The 14,125-nt window shown below is 42.2% G+C and overlaps 1 protein-coding gene across 17 annotated transcripts; it reads left to right on the forward strand.

The window, feature by feature from the left end:
• The first annotated feature begins 80 nt into the window (after nt 1-80).
• Nucleotides 81-14,123, forward strand: NMRK1 (nicotinamide riboside kinase 1). Of its 17 annotated transcripts, none has more exons than XM_075021006.1 (9): nt 81-197; nt 2,721-2,780; nt 3,202-3,292; nt 3,957-4,005; nt 5,458-5,629; nt 5,708-5,779; nt 6,812-6,918; nt 7,887-7,976; nt 13,480-13,751. In XM_075021006.1, exons 2-9 carry the CDS (start codon nt 2,752-2,754, stop codon nt 13,629-13,631), a joined length of 762 nt encoding a protein of 253 aa, XP_074877107.1. In that variant the 5' UTR covers nt 81-197; nt 2,721-2,751; the 3' UTR covers nt 13,632-13,751. The 17 variants fall into 17 exon arrangements, 14 of the variants coding, with proteins under 14 accessions (XP_074877107.1, XP_074877109.1, XP_074877111.1 ...); XM_075021008.1 differs by having other exon boundaries at nt 85-361; XM_075021010.1 differs by having other exon boundaries at nt 85-270.
• The last annotated feature ends 2 nt before the right edge of the window (nt 14,124-14,125 follow it).

Genomic DNA, 14,125 nt, shown 5'->3' on the forward strand with positions numbered 1-14,125 from the left:
TGCCGCCGCGGGTGGGGCGAGCGGCCTGCGGAGGCGGCCGCTGGGGGTGCGCAGCTGGGGCGGGGCAGGGGCGGGGCGCGGGAAGCGGCGGGGCTGGTGCCCAAAGAGCGGGCGGCGGCGGCGAGGGCCGAGGAGTGCGGGCACGTACTTGCGCGGCGCCGAGCCGAGCCGAGCCGAGCCGTGGCCCGGCGACACCGGTGGATTGCGAGCTGCCCCGTCCCGGGCGTGGGACGGGAGCTTCGTGCCGGCGGGGGCCGCCCCGGCTGGGTGGTAGGCACGCCTTGGACAGCTCCGTAGCTGCGCGTGAGAGGCGGGGGCTCCGCCTGCGTGGAAGCCCTTCGGGCGGAGCGGCTTCTTTCGGGTACACCCCCCCCCCCGCCCGTGTCTTTAAGGTTAAAGGTTCAGCCCAGGGACGCTGAAGCGTTGTGAGCTGTTGGGAGAGGTGCGGGGCTCTGTGGCCGTCGGCGTGCCGTCGCTCCCCTCGGCCCCTCCGCCAGCCCTGGAGTGCGGGTTTGGTGCCCGGGAGAGACGATTCCTGCCCGGGTCTGTGGTGGTGCCTAGAAGGAAGCATGCTTCGGCTGTTGGTTACCGTGTGCTGCTGCAGCCTTGTCACGCGATGCCGTTCAAAACAGGGTGATGGCAGTTCTACGGTAGGGTTATCATGGGTTTATGTTCTGTTTAAAGATGCTACGCCGAGCCCGGGTAGGGTGGTTCAGGACTTCTGCGTTGCAACACTGGTGACAAATTTGCCTTTGCCGTTTGTGTTACTCATTACCCTGGGGGGAGGAGGAGTTGGTGGGTTTTTTCATCCTGGTGGGTTTTTTTTGCCTTAAACTGGGATTAACTTTCATATGGACAATGACGTAAATTAGAGTCCAAAGCTCAGCACATGTGTCCAGGTGTTATTTAGATTGTTACAAAGCATTTTTTATGAGTCATAAGGCTAATCCTCTGGAACACAAACCTTACTGAGGATTTTTAGAAAAGAGTTGGGTTTTTTGTTTTTCTAATGGACTGACTATCATCACTTCCTGAGAACAGATCATCTGTTTGCACTCTTTCAATAGATAGCCGATTACCATAAACAGGCAATGCATCACTGGATTTGAGAATTACAATATTCTTAGAAGACCCTTGCATGCTAACGTATAAAATTTGCCAGTGCCAACTACTGTAGGTGTGCAGCACCACTGCAGAGCTATGGCTATCGTACTGGTGATAACTTGGACTAGTCAGTATGTCTTTTTTTTTTTTTAATGGAAAAAACCATATAAAGCAACCATGCAAAGATCATATAACAGACCCATGAAACAGTTGAACTTGCAGTCATTGCACCAAATGCAAAAGGATATTATTACTTCAGACTCTGCCTGAATGCCTAAAACTTTCACAGAAATAGGGCGGGTTTACTTCCCTGCTGATGCCCCGTAACAGTCTTCCTGTCTAGTATAGTACAGATACTTGTTTGTCAGGGAGGGGAGATGGTGTTACCTGCTCAGTCCTTTCAGGTCTTAGGTGTCATAGGCCCTACCTCTTTAAATGTGACCTAGGAGGACAGAGCAGGTGAAAAACAGGGTGTTTGCATGTGGTTAAATAGTTATTAACTGATGTGTGCTCATGGAAAGCAATGCTTGACAAATGTTAAACTGGCTTGACAAACTCTGTAGATTAGCACTGCTGCCAAGAGAAGCAGCCCCGTTACTACCTGTCCTTCTGCTACACGGTACTGTTGCAGGCACAGGTAACTGGATGGTAAACTGGAGGGAATTTTTTTCAGCTGAAAACTAACGTTCTTCCCCTCCCTCCTCTTTTGCAGAATTGTTTTTCAGCTGGAGTAGTTTTCCAGTATAGTTCACTATGGACTCTGCAAACACCTGCTCTAGAAGAATGTTCTAGGAGAAGAGTCAGGGAAAGACAGGATTGTGTCTTCTGGCAGCTCTGACCACCAAAGGTGTTCAGCCAGCCAGAGCCTAAGGGTTGGTTTCTTAGCAGCAACAGGGATATGGGTGGGCAAATGTAACCTTTTTCAGAGTTTCAGTCTTCAGTCTTTTCTGGAGAGGATTGAGTGCTATCTAGTCCTTCTCAGTGCTAAGTCAGCTAGGATGGCTTATACTGCCCTTACAGTAGTTTTAATGATTTCAGATTATTCTGTGGTGGAGTAGAGGAGGAGCACATGTATGGTTTGCGCTGTTAACTCTCACAACAAGGGAGTGGTGAATTCTTACACTGCTGAGACCAGATTCATAAAAGAGTCTTTGAACATACTCTTTTATTATAAACCTTAATGAAATTTTAAAAACATCTTTCTCCTCAGTATGTCACTTATTTCTTTTTTAAGTTTTTTGTTTGTTTTGCCACCGCAGCTTCTGTTTACCTAGTCTTTTTTATATCATTAATACTTGAGCTAATGATTGTACTTTTCTGTAGGGACTTCTGTGGTACTAATATTGGTAGAATTAAGTCTCTCAGAGTTCTCCCCAAATGATTAAAATACTGTCTAAGGTAAAATGCATTGAAATCTGTGAAGCGGCATGTATGTTGCAGGTTTTTTTGTTAGCATTAGAACAAGCAGTTGAGGTTTTGACAGTAGCTTTGCAAAAAGAAAAAAAAAGGACAAAAGGACAGAAAATAAGGCTTATCTATTAATGGTATTTGTTAATACAATAGCTGCTTTCCTTGTTGCTGAATTAAGAGTTTTCACTGGCTACTATTTTTCACAGTGAAAAGGAAGAACTGAGGAGAAAACAAACTATGAAAGTATTGGTTATTGGTCTTGGAGGGTAAGTATTAGCAAATTAAGTTTCCTTTACAGCTCAAGATTGGTCTTCCTTTCAGAATGAAGTGATATAATTTCTATTTCTGAATGCATATTTTTTGAAAATAGATTACAAATACAACTTATAATTGTGTCATTTTATGGCATGTAACATGTAAGAAATTGTTCAGTCTCTGTTGGAGATCTCAGGTACCATCTCTCTCTAACCTCTTTCTTGGCACTGCTAGATTTACTGTCTGAAAGCTGTTGGAACCTGTCAGAAAATTTCTAGAGGTAGAGAGTATTTAATGTGAATAAACTTCGGGGAGGGGGGTTGGTTCGTGTCTTTTTGTCTAACTATATAGAACTCTGTGTGTGAGGTTGTACATATGTTTAGAAGATTGGGGTTTGTCTTCATGCAGTTTTTACTATGTTTTCTAACTCAGTGTAACAAATGGGGGGAAAACAACGCTGGCAGAAAAGCTTAAGAAAATGCTTCCCAACTGTGATATAATCTCTCAAGATGACTTCTTTAAGGTAACATTATTGATGGAAGGACCTGACAGGTAAAAGTAGGCTCGAGTAGATTTTTAGTATCATTTCTTCTCTGTTCAGTTCTCCTATTGATAAAACTTTTAAAATTGATGCTGCTTAAAATAATGTTAACTTAATGAGAAAGAGAAATAAAATGAGCACTGGGGTAATTGAAATTCCAGTGATCAAAACCACGGAGTATACTCAGCAAAAAAGAAGTTTACTGTCTTCTTTGATACCCTTTTAAAATAAGGAATGGATATACGTTGGATGCATTTTTCAAGATACTTTGTTTTAAATGAAGTTAATGATATTGTGTTAACCCTACACCCATACAGCAATAGGTAATTCTTTGTCTCCGAAATCAAAACAGAAAAACAACTTTTGCATTGACATTGGAGCTTTTTATTAAGGAGGGTGAAGGAGCTCTTATTTCTGAAGTAAAGCTCTAATGAATTTAAGAGGTATGATTTGGAGAATTTGTTGTTCTAGATTTAGTAAAGTGTTTGTATTTTAACAGTTGTATACAGCAGTTTAATTTTGAAGAGAAGTTTAATCAATTGGGATAAAAAAGTGTATAACAATTATGTTTGTAACTGAAGAGTATGTATCTGTGACAGTGGTCATAAAAGCAGCCTTGAAAATATTCACTTTTTTTCCCCTTCAGCCAGAGTCTGAAGTAGAAACAGATGAACGTGGATTTAAGCTATATGATGGTCAGTAACTTTGATGCATTGCTTTTGAAAATTGGACTGAAATTCTGTTGTGCTGAGCTTCAACACTTCTTCCCCTCTACCCCCTGCCCCTCTTCCATTCTGAGCAAGGCAGTAAACAAATGGTTGTTTCAGAGCATTCCTTTGCTCAGTTTCTTTCAGGTCACTGAGATAAATAAGAAAACTTGCTGAACTAGTAAATAGTTCAAGTTAATGCTTGACCTTTCCTTCTCTCTTTTTAATCTTTTCCTCTATTTCTACAGTTGCGTCTGGTACAGTAGCAAATGGTCCTGTTCAGTTAGAAGTCTTGGCTTGCAGCACTGGCATAAGTTTAACCTCATCACTTTCCATGTAATGATGGATTTTTTTTTTTTCACTCTGATAATGAACTCAGGGGATATCACCACTGAGTCTCTTTCATTGTCATATTCCAAATCATTCAAAACTTGGGTCTGATCCTGACATGTTTATATCATGTCAGATCTCACATACAGATGAAGTGTTTTGAAGTTCATGGTTAATGCTGTCTCAATGTGCCAATTTAGTCTTAGAAACTTCTAGATCCAAATCCACTTTAGGCCAGTGCTTTGGTTCAGGTCTTATCTAGTTGTGAACAGTTGCTTATTAGCTAATCTCTGTTGATACTTGGTGATAACAAAATGTATTACTCAGAACATTGGCCAGAACCTTAAATTGTATCTGAAAACTGACTCTTATCAGCTATGCAGTCTTTGGCTCAAGTTCTAGACTTCATGAAACTGAAATGTGAAACTGGAGCGATAAGTTGGACATTCTGGTTCAAATATGTGGGTTTAATGCTGCTCTTACAAGCTCCTCTAAAATGTGTTCGCTCTTATGTTACCCAAAGGCTGCCTTCTCTCTACCATTTACTCAATACATTCTTACATACCTACAGACAAAAATAGTTGCTACACTGCCCTGTTTTGCTTTGTATGCCAGGCTCCTTTCAATCCATCCATCCCCACCCTCCAAATACCTGAACACAGTAAAAACCCAAAGCAAAAATGTTGAGCACCTGCTCCCTTCACATGTGTCAGTGACAACTGACAGAAGGGTGGAGGTCTTGGGGTAAGTAAGTTCTCACAAGTTTTTTTGAATAGGAGAACAGTCCATGCAGTTTCTGTTGCCAAGGGAAAGGCTGTGAAACGAGTTCACACACTTTTTAGTGCCACAGAGTTGAGAGAGACCACATCCACCAGAAATACCCCCATCCTGGGGAAAGCTTTAGTTTCAGGGTATCATCAGTTGCAAACATGGAACTAATTGTATGCCTGAGAGAGAATTTTGGGGGTAATCCTGTTCCCTTTCATTTAGACTTGTATGTAGATTATTTGATTCTTACTGATTAACCTAGGGGTACTTAAGGGTTTGCTGGTTGTTTTTTTTTTTTATTCTCTGTTTTTAAGGTGTGCCTAACTTTCTGTTTTCATCTAGTACTTGATGCCCTCTATATGGATGAAATGGTGAAAAGTATTCGCAATTGGATGAAAAGCCCAACAAGCTTAGGTGTTGTGACGCAAGAGCCACAGAATACATGTGACAACCTGAAAGATACAGAAGATGTTTCTATTTTGATTGTTGAAGGCTTTCTGCTATACAATTATGAGTAAGCGGTAACATGTAACCTGGTATATTAAAAGCTGCCCTAAAAAGCAAGTGGGAACTAAATATTTTATTATCTTAGGCCACTTAATGAACTATGGAATAGAAGATATTTTTTGACCCTCCCTTACGAAGAGTGCAAAAGGAGAAGGAGGTAAGATTATTTGGTTACTGCTCACAGAGGTTCATTGTAGCCCGTAAGCTGGAGTGGTTCTTTTGTACTAGCTTTTCTTCAGTGCTTGCCAAATGTAAGCTATTAAGATCATCTGTCCTCTGTGATTCCCAGGGAAGACTGTGTGGGTATTTAACCAACATTAACAAAAGCATGCAGAGATGGGGGGAGGGTTGGTTTGGGGTTTTTTTGCATTTTGCAGCACAGGGATATTAGTGTTTTATAAACACTGAAAAGATAATTTGTTGGCCAGATAAATTATTACTGACTGCATATTGGAGTTAAACCATATTTAAAATGAGAAACAGTTAAAAAAAGCAGTCTTATCTTTGGTTGAATACAGCTACATGATGATTATTGTTAAAGTAACAATGTTCATGTGTGGTTTTATTGTACACTTTGTTTAGGCTGTGCATTAGTTGTACCATATATGTGATTTAGATTATTAAGCCATTGTCTGACTTGCCTCCAAGTTTGGAGGAAAACCATGTGCTTGGAGCAATACATGTGCATGAAGTCCGAATCTGCTGGCTGGGTGAAGAAATCATCTATTCAGCTAGCTTTGGTTGATTCTACTTTCTTGGTTCTCACTAGACTCACCTTTAAAGGACTTCAGTGTCCAGGCTGGAAGTGACTAGACAAAACTGCTAGTCATTTAAAACTTGAGAAACCTGTATACCCAATAAAAAAAAAAAAAAGAAAAAGTAATTTGTTTTGGTAACACTTTCAAGACAGCTTAATTTATGTGTAATACCTTTTTCAATTTAAAAAACAAAACAAAACAAACTTTTACCCTATCTTAAATGTAATTTGATTGGCAAAAATATTTAAGTTAGCAAGAGTTTAGTATCACAGATTATATTAAAACAAAGGAGCCACCATTGCTCCAACAGTTATGCAGCCTGCCAGTCTTTTTTTTTTTTTTTTCACTTTGGATAGATGCTTTTATTAAACCAGCTGAAATTAGGGGAAAATGTAAAACTTGTATGGGAAAGCAAATATATTTTTGTGTAGCACCAGAGTCTATCAGCCAGCAGATACACCAGGGTACTTCGATGGACACGTGTGGCCTATGTATCTGAAATATAAAAATGAATTGGAAGAGAATGCAAGTAACATTGGTATGGTATCCTTAATTTTAAACTTATAAAATGTTGCAGTGTGGCACTTGTGCAGGTTTTTGGGGGTTGTGGGTTTTTTTGAATGGGATGAAGTTTTGTTCAAATGTTTTTGTGGCACTTGGACAGTAGGTTTGGACCTTTTGTTGGTTTATTTTTCAAGTCTATAGGGTTTCTGCTTTTTTAACAATGAAAATTATGAACTTGAAAAATAGAAATGTTCTGATCAATAATTAAGTCCATTTAACAAGCTAGTTTGTGTGTGCATGTGTGCATACATACGTATAGCTAAATAGGAAGCTTCTGAAACGATAGATGATGCACTGGCAGAATTCTTCAGAATGGAACTGAAATTCTGGATGAAGGCCTATAATAAGCTGAAGATATTTCCTAGGTGCTGACTGTACACACTACAGTTACCAGTCTCGCATGAGAAGTGTCAAAGCTGGGCCAGGTGATGGGATGCTGACATGAGCTTGTGTAATGTTCACGCTTACACAGCTCTTGAACTGCCCACTTCTGGAGTGGGGGCCAGAGGAAAGAGAAGTCAGGTGGCTGCTTCATCAGCACACAGCTTCTTACTGTACTGTGAGCATGGGAACCGCAGTGCCGTTCCCTGACTTGCTCAAACCCTGAAGCTGAGGAAGAACCTGAGGTCTTCCACTGCACAGGAACATTTCTGCTGAATTATTCCATTGCTCCACTGTCCTAACGTTATTACCGCTACCTTTATGGAGACTTCTATGCCACAAAAAAATTGTAAATTAATTCTTAATTAGAATACTTTTCCTTTATGTTGTTTTTTAACATGTAAAATGAATTTGGGAAAGAAGAAAAGGGAGGTACTGTTCTTGGTTTTTATTTTTTCATCTCTTCTGATGGCACCCATAGAAATACCGAAAACTTTGCCAATTGCCATTACAGATAACTGGTATAGAATTCATGAAAACTTTTTCTTTCATCTTTCTTAGTTTATTTGGATGGCACAAAATCCCAAGAGGAGCTTTTATCCTGTGTGTATAGTGATATAATACAGGAATTAAAAAAGCTGAGGGAAGGAAGTAAGTAATGTTACTGGAAATTGAATCTGCTTATCCCATTCCAAGTTAACAAAAAGCTAATCCTTTTATATGAAAATAACTGCAAGTATTATATAGATCTATATCTCCTTATGTATTACAGTCCTTATACATGTTTGCCCATTAGTCTAAGTCATCATAAGCTTTAAGTTCATTGAAACTGGATGTTCTGAAATAATAGGTGAATCCACTGTTATCTAGTGATAAAATAATAATAAAAGAAGGGGGAACAGAAGGAATATGGGGCAAAACATTGATGAAAGAAGATGTGTTGGTGGCATTAGTTTCTAATACACAGTGGTGTCACATGCAAACAGCAAAGTGACACTACAGGTTAAATGTGTACTTTTTATTTTTATTTTAGATCAGCGGGTCACAGCATGATAATGTAGAAAGCCTGGGTTCCATTTGATATGAATTGAAAACCCCAAGACTGTCATACTTGGCAGGCCAACCGAGCAGATGTTATGTGTACATCCATAACACTAGTTCATACAACACAAGTGGATTTGTAGTGACTATTAACTCTGTAAGCCTCAAATATTGTTGAGTAGTATCAACAATGCATTATTATTTAGAATTCCTTTAACCAGTCATGCTTTGGCTTATCTTTAAATATGATTGAATGTGTACATTTTAAAGAACATAAATATATTTTTGTGTGTAAAACTAAACAGTAAAGATGCAGTTCTGCTGGATTAATAAGTATATCTGAGCATGAATGAATGCAATTTGAAGTGTTTGTATAGGAATGACAGTGATTACCTCTAATATTTTTATGAGCTTCTAATCACTGATAAACATCGGTAGAGGAACTAGCTATATGCTGAGGCAATAGTAAGTTTAAGATTGTATAAGATGTTATACTTATTCAGTAACTGAAGGTGTTACTGAATACATCAGAACTGAACTTACTTAGACTTGCTAAATATCTCTGTGGTGTTTGTCAAGTAATTTTTGTGTTGTGTATTGGTTGGGCCGGTTGAGAATGGGTATTTAAAAAAATCCAAACCTGAAGGGAAGTCAGGTTGTTGGAAAAAGATGGGGGAATAAGCTGTTGGAGAGAATGCAGATGCATCGCTAACAAGATTAAGTACATGTATTGTGCAGAGATCAAGGATTGGGGTGACACAGACTACTAGACAATAAATGCATGCTTCAGGGAGGAGGAAGGAAGAAATAATTCTTATTAATATTCATAGCTCAGGTTGAAATTATAGTAATGAAAGTGTTCAGAAAGTATGCTAAATGTATGTTAAAGCTTTGTTATAGGATTTATGTACATATGTTTAAACTAGGAAACTGGGAGTTGAATCATATTTGGTTGCTGAATAAGTAGTATTAACTCTTACATTTTCTATACAATAACTTAGATTTTTATCAGCCAGAATAAAAATCAAGCTACAGACATGAAGAGCAAAGGATGGACTAAATTACTTACTATGTGTCACCTGAACTGATCACAGTGATGGAAATGTAATGCTTTATTGTTAACAGTATTAAGAGTCCTAAACCTGTATATAATAAAAAGTTCTTAAACAGATTACAACTATGTAAAGCTGTGTTTAAGACAAAGTGCTTCCAGATACTATTTTGTATTATTGTTTTGCAGTAAAAATACTTCAAGTCGCATTTGTTCAAATGCAGTGATGGACAGTCTGACTTTAAACTGTATTTTTGTTTTTATTTCCCTTTGGAAAGGGGTGCAACTGTGAGAGATTAGCTCATACTTGGATGGTTGTGGTGTGTTGACCTTGGCTAGCGACCAGGTGCCCACCAAGCCACTCCATCACTCCCCCTCCTCAACTGGAAGGGGCAGGGGCAGGGAATAAAATGAAAGGCTTATGGGTCAAGATAAGGACAGGGAGATCACTCAGCAGTTACTGTCACAGGCAAAACAGACTTGGCTTGGGGAAATTAATTTACTGCCAATCAAATCAGAGTAGGATAGCAAGAAATAAGAACAGATCTTCAACACCTTCACCCCACCCCTCCCTTCTTCCTGAGCTCAACTTCACTCCTGATTTTCTCTACCTCGTTCCCCTGAGCGGCACAGGGGGACAGGGAATGGGGGTTGGGGTCAGTTCATCACACGTCTCTGCCGCTCCTTCCTCCTCACTCGCTTCCCTTCTTCCATCTCCCCATTCCCTTCATCCACCTGCTCTGGCTTGGGGTCCTCCACAGACTGCAGGGTGGATATCTGCTCCACTGTGGACCTCCATGGGCAGGGGGGCAAACTGCCTCACCTTGTGTAGGGCACGAGAAGACTTTGTTATGGTAACCCAGGACAGTTTGCCTCCCCCATCTGAGTACGTAGAGTCCCAAGCATGTGTTACCTCTCTGTTACAGTAAGCTGGGGTAGTTCGCTTCCCCCCTGTCTGCATATACCCCTGCACAGGTGCCAACATGACGGCCAGCTGTGGATCTCAGAATTCGGACAATAGTACCTGCATTACCTCAGCAAGTACGCTCATGAGCAAGACAGGACAGTGCATATGCACGATACGTTAAACAGTGCAAGTTTTATTTTCCACCCCTGCAGTGCTTTCCCTTGAGCTTCACTCCTGAGCAGGGCTCCACTGCATCAGGTCCCCATTTGATTAGCATCGGTGTCCCGTGCCTCCCACTGTGGTAATGCTATGTTTTCTATAAAGCCGAAGCTTTCACTTGTTGAGTGATGTGCCTTGGCCCTGAGGCACCTGCTTTTCGCTTGTAACACCATGGTCTTCACCACAGGCTGCAGGGGAATCTCTGCTCCAGCGCCTGGAGCACCTCCTCCCCCTCCTTCTTCACTGACCTGAGTGTCTGCAGGGCTGTTTTTCTCACATCTCACTCCTCTCTCCCAGCTGCTGTTGCAGTTTTTTTCCCCTTCTTAAATACATTATCACAGAGGTGCTGCCACCATCACTGATGGGCTCAGCCTTGGCCAGCAGTGGATCCGTCTTGGAGCTGACTGGCATTGGCTCTGTCAGACATGAGGGAAGCTTCTGGCATCTTCTCACAGAAGCCACCCCTGTAAGCCCCTTGCTACCAAAACCCTGCCATGTAAGACCAATACAATGGCAAGGGGAAGAAATATTTTGTCGTTGCTTTTCCCATCCCTGCATGGGATTTGTAGGCTTGTGGTGCCCCTTTGATAAACTTCTGAAGTATTTTCTTACATGGAGAAATGCGTGAGTACCTGTTGGTTCTAGAGGAACATAAGTGATCTTTTTATGAGTTGAGAAGGGTAGGAAGAGGAAGTGAAGGGTTAAGACTTAATGGGCTCCTCTCAGGAGGAGGAAGAATTTCAGTATTGGCAGTCCCTGAGTGATTTTATTCAGCAAGTTTAGTGGCGATTCAGAGGAAAGAATGAACAATGAAATCACCCAACTTTGCAGATGATACAGAGCTTCCTCAAGTAGTCCGACATTGGACCAGTGACAAGGAGGTCAGTTTTGTGAGATCCTTCCATGGGCAAAAGGGGTAGATGAGCCCAAGTTCAGATTTATGCATTTGTGCTGTAAATCAGAATATACATGGTACTGAACTTGTAGTTCCGCAACTTGTAGTTACAGCTCAGGCCAGAGATCTTTGACAATTCTTCTGAAACCATCACCACAGTGCAGAGCTCCATCAAAATATTAGGTAGGCATCTAAGGCTATTGCAAACAAAACAGGTGGTGCTACTTTGCGCCTGTGTAAAACTGGTAGACCCACGTTTTCTGTATTAGGCAGTTTCAATTTCTACATCAGGAGGGAACCCATAGTGAAGTTAAAAAAAGGGCAACTAATGTGATCAAGGGAATGGAGCAGCCATTTTTTGAGGAGAGACTAAAAATGCTGGGACCCTTCACTCTGGAGAGGAGAAGACTGAGGGGAAAAAATTCAAGGTTTACAAAATCTTGAAAGCTGTGAGTCAAGTGAATGCAGAACTTGTATTCACCAAATTGTACAAATACTAGTTTAGGGGGCACCCCTCCTTCACTTGAAACAGATTGACCAATTATATTAAGCTGGTATTTCACATAGCAGGCAGTGAGCTTCTAAGATTTAATGGCATAGGAGGCAGACAGTACCGGCAAGTTCAAAAGGGATTGGGAAGATGAATTAACACCACACCTGTAATTAGTAAAAGAAGTAGGCAGAGCTATACCATGGATGGACTGTAGAAATTGGCCAGGCTCACCTCTGGTGCCTAAATTGTGTGTCCTCTTGCCAGTTGCCACAGCAACTCACCTTAGTGGGAAAAGACAATGAATTCTTCTGTGTCTCTTTGGGAGATGAAATATTTCAGGTGCCATTACAAAAGCTTACAGAACACGCCTGTAATGTTGGAATGTTGGCAGAATGCTTTTGCTTTGAAGGTGGTACAGCCCCTGACAGGAAAAATCTAGTTTGCCCCTGGCAGGTGCCTTTTGACTGCCAGGGCTGTGCCAGCTGTAAAATAGTTGGGAAGAGCTGCAGGACAGGAGCCTGTGGTTCTTTTGTGAAGAAAGGAAGTTCTTTTGTAAGTGGCATCACCCTTTGCTGGTTGCAACTTCAGGCTGTCATAGCTGAAAGAAAGCTTTGCTAAGTGTCTTGCATATGTTTAGAAACACGATGGCAATAGAAGTGGTGGTGTTCTATAGAAGGGTAATGGCTTATGTATAAGCACAGAAATGCAAGTACAGTGAAAGTGATTTCTTCATGATATCAAAATAAGGGAAAAAACACGACAGTGTAGTAGTCATAAATGCCGATGTAGTAGGAACAAACTTTTCATCTCGCAGAGCTATTGCTCCCACTCTACCCTTCAAAGTTAAGTCTAAAAGCTGAATTTCTAACTGTTTACACTTTGTATCATTGATTCAGATGTTCGTTTTGTCAAATACGTGGTGTTTCCTACTTCACAAAACCGCTTAATGTGCCCTTGGGAACAATGACTCTTGTCTGTGCAACTGGGGATGATATCTCTGCTTTCTCTGGCACTGCCACTGAACACCTTTGTAGTCAAAACTGTCCCGTCAGTTAACGTAGTTGCAAGAGAGCAAGAGCAGTGCAAGAGTGAAGAAAACTGGAAAACATTAAGTGAGAGTGTTTGTTAGGAGGCTGATGCTCCTATTTGCACAGAGAGGAGGTTAGTGTGCCAAAAATACTTCTGTTCCTCAGCTGATGTTACTTGGTTTACTAAAAGACTACCAATTCCTGCATATCTTTAGACAAAGAGTGTTGTAGGGTAGTACTCTTTCAGGTCCTCAAACCGAGGAGGGGATAGGCCCATACAAAGGAGGGCCTCTGGTATGAGCAGCCTCTTCTCAAAGGAAGTTGGAAAGATGCATGGTGACTTGCTGCAGGACACAGACAGTGTCAGTACCTGGTCAAACAAGTTTTGTCAGGTGGAGGAGGATGTGCTCAATTGTCTCAATTGTTGACAGTGTGAAAGTGTGTTACTGTATTAGCATTTAGTAACTCATGCACTGCTGGACACTGCTTAACTTGCCTCCTTGCTTTTTGGTCCCCACAGCTGGTACTCATCCTTGTTTTCAGGAAGCATACTCCATCCAGCTTTGGTCTGGCGCAGAGGGACTTGCAGGGCTCCCTTTGCGGCTCCTACCTCTCGTCAGCGCAGCGACCTCCGTGCTTGTGGCAGGCCATGGGATGGGGCTGGATGCCTAACTTACCACAACCTGGAACAGCCGACCAGACTGAGCGAGAGCCACGCTTTATTAACTGCTGAACTTGTACTTCGTTAACTTCTGCGTGAGGACTCCAGAGGGGCCAGGCAGGCACGCATCCTCCCCCGGTCTGCTCCAGAGGGGTTTCAGCATCACTGCTGCCACGTGGTGAGCCCAGCGTGCCACTTTGTACAGGCTGGGACTAGCACTTTTCCACAGTGAGTTTTCTCTCCCTCCCTGCGGCAGCTAACGCGTGGATATCGAGTGCTCTGCCAGGGCCCCGATCTAAAACACCGCCCGCGGGGCTGCCTCTGCCTCTCGCCTGGGGGCTCCACCGTTAACCTGGCCAGCTCGTCGCCCGTGCAGAAATCGCCCAAGACCTGGCGGCCGCCGCAGCCGCCCGCCCGTTACGCTGCCTCGCCTCGCCTCACCTCCCCTCACCTCGCCTCACCAACCCCCCGCCCCGCCCCGCCCCGCCCCGCCCACCGCCGGCAG

The sequence above is a fragment of the Buteo buteo genome, chromosome Z (genome assembly GCF_964188355.1).
Source record: "Buteo buteo chromosome Z, bButBut1.hap1.1, whole genome shotgun sequence".
In the NCBI taxonomy this organism is placed as follows: Eukaryota; Metazoa; Chordata; class Aves; order Accipitriformes; family Accipitridae; genus Buteo; species Buteo buteo.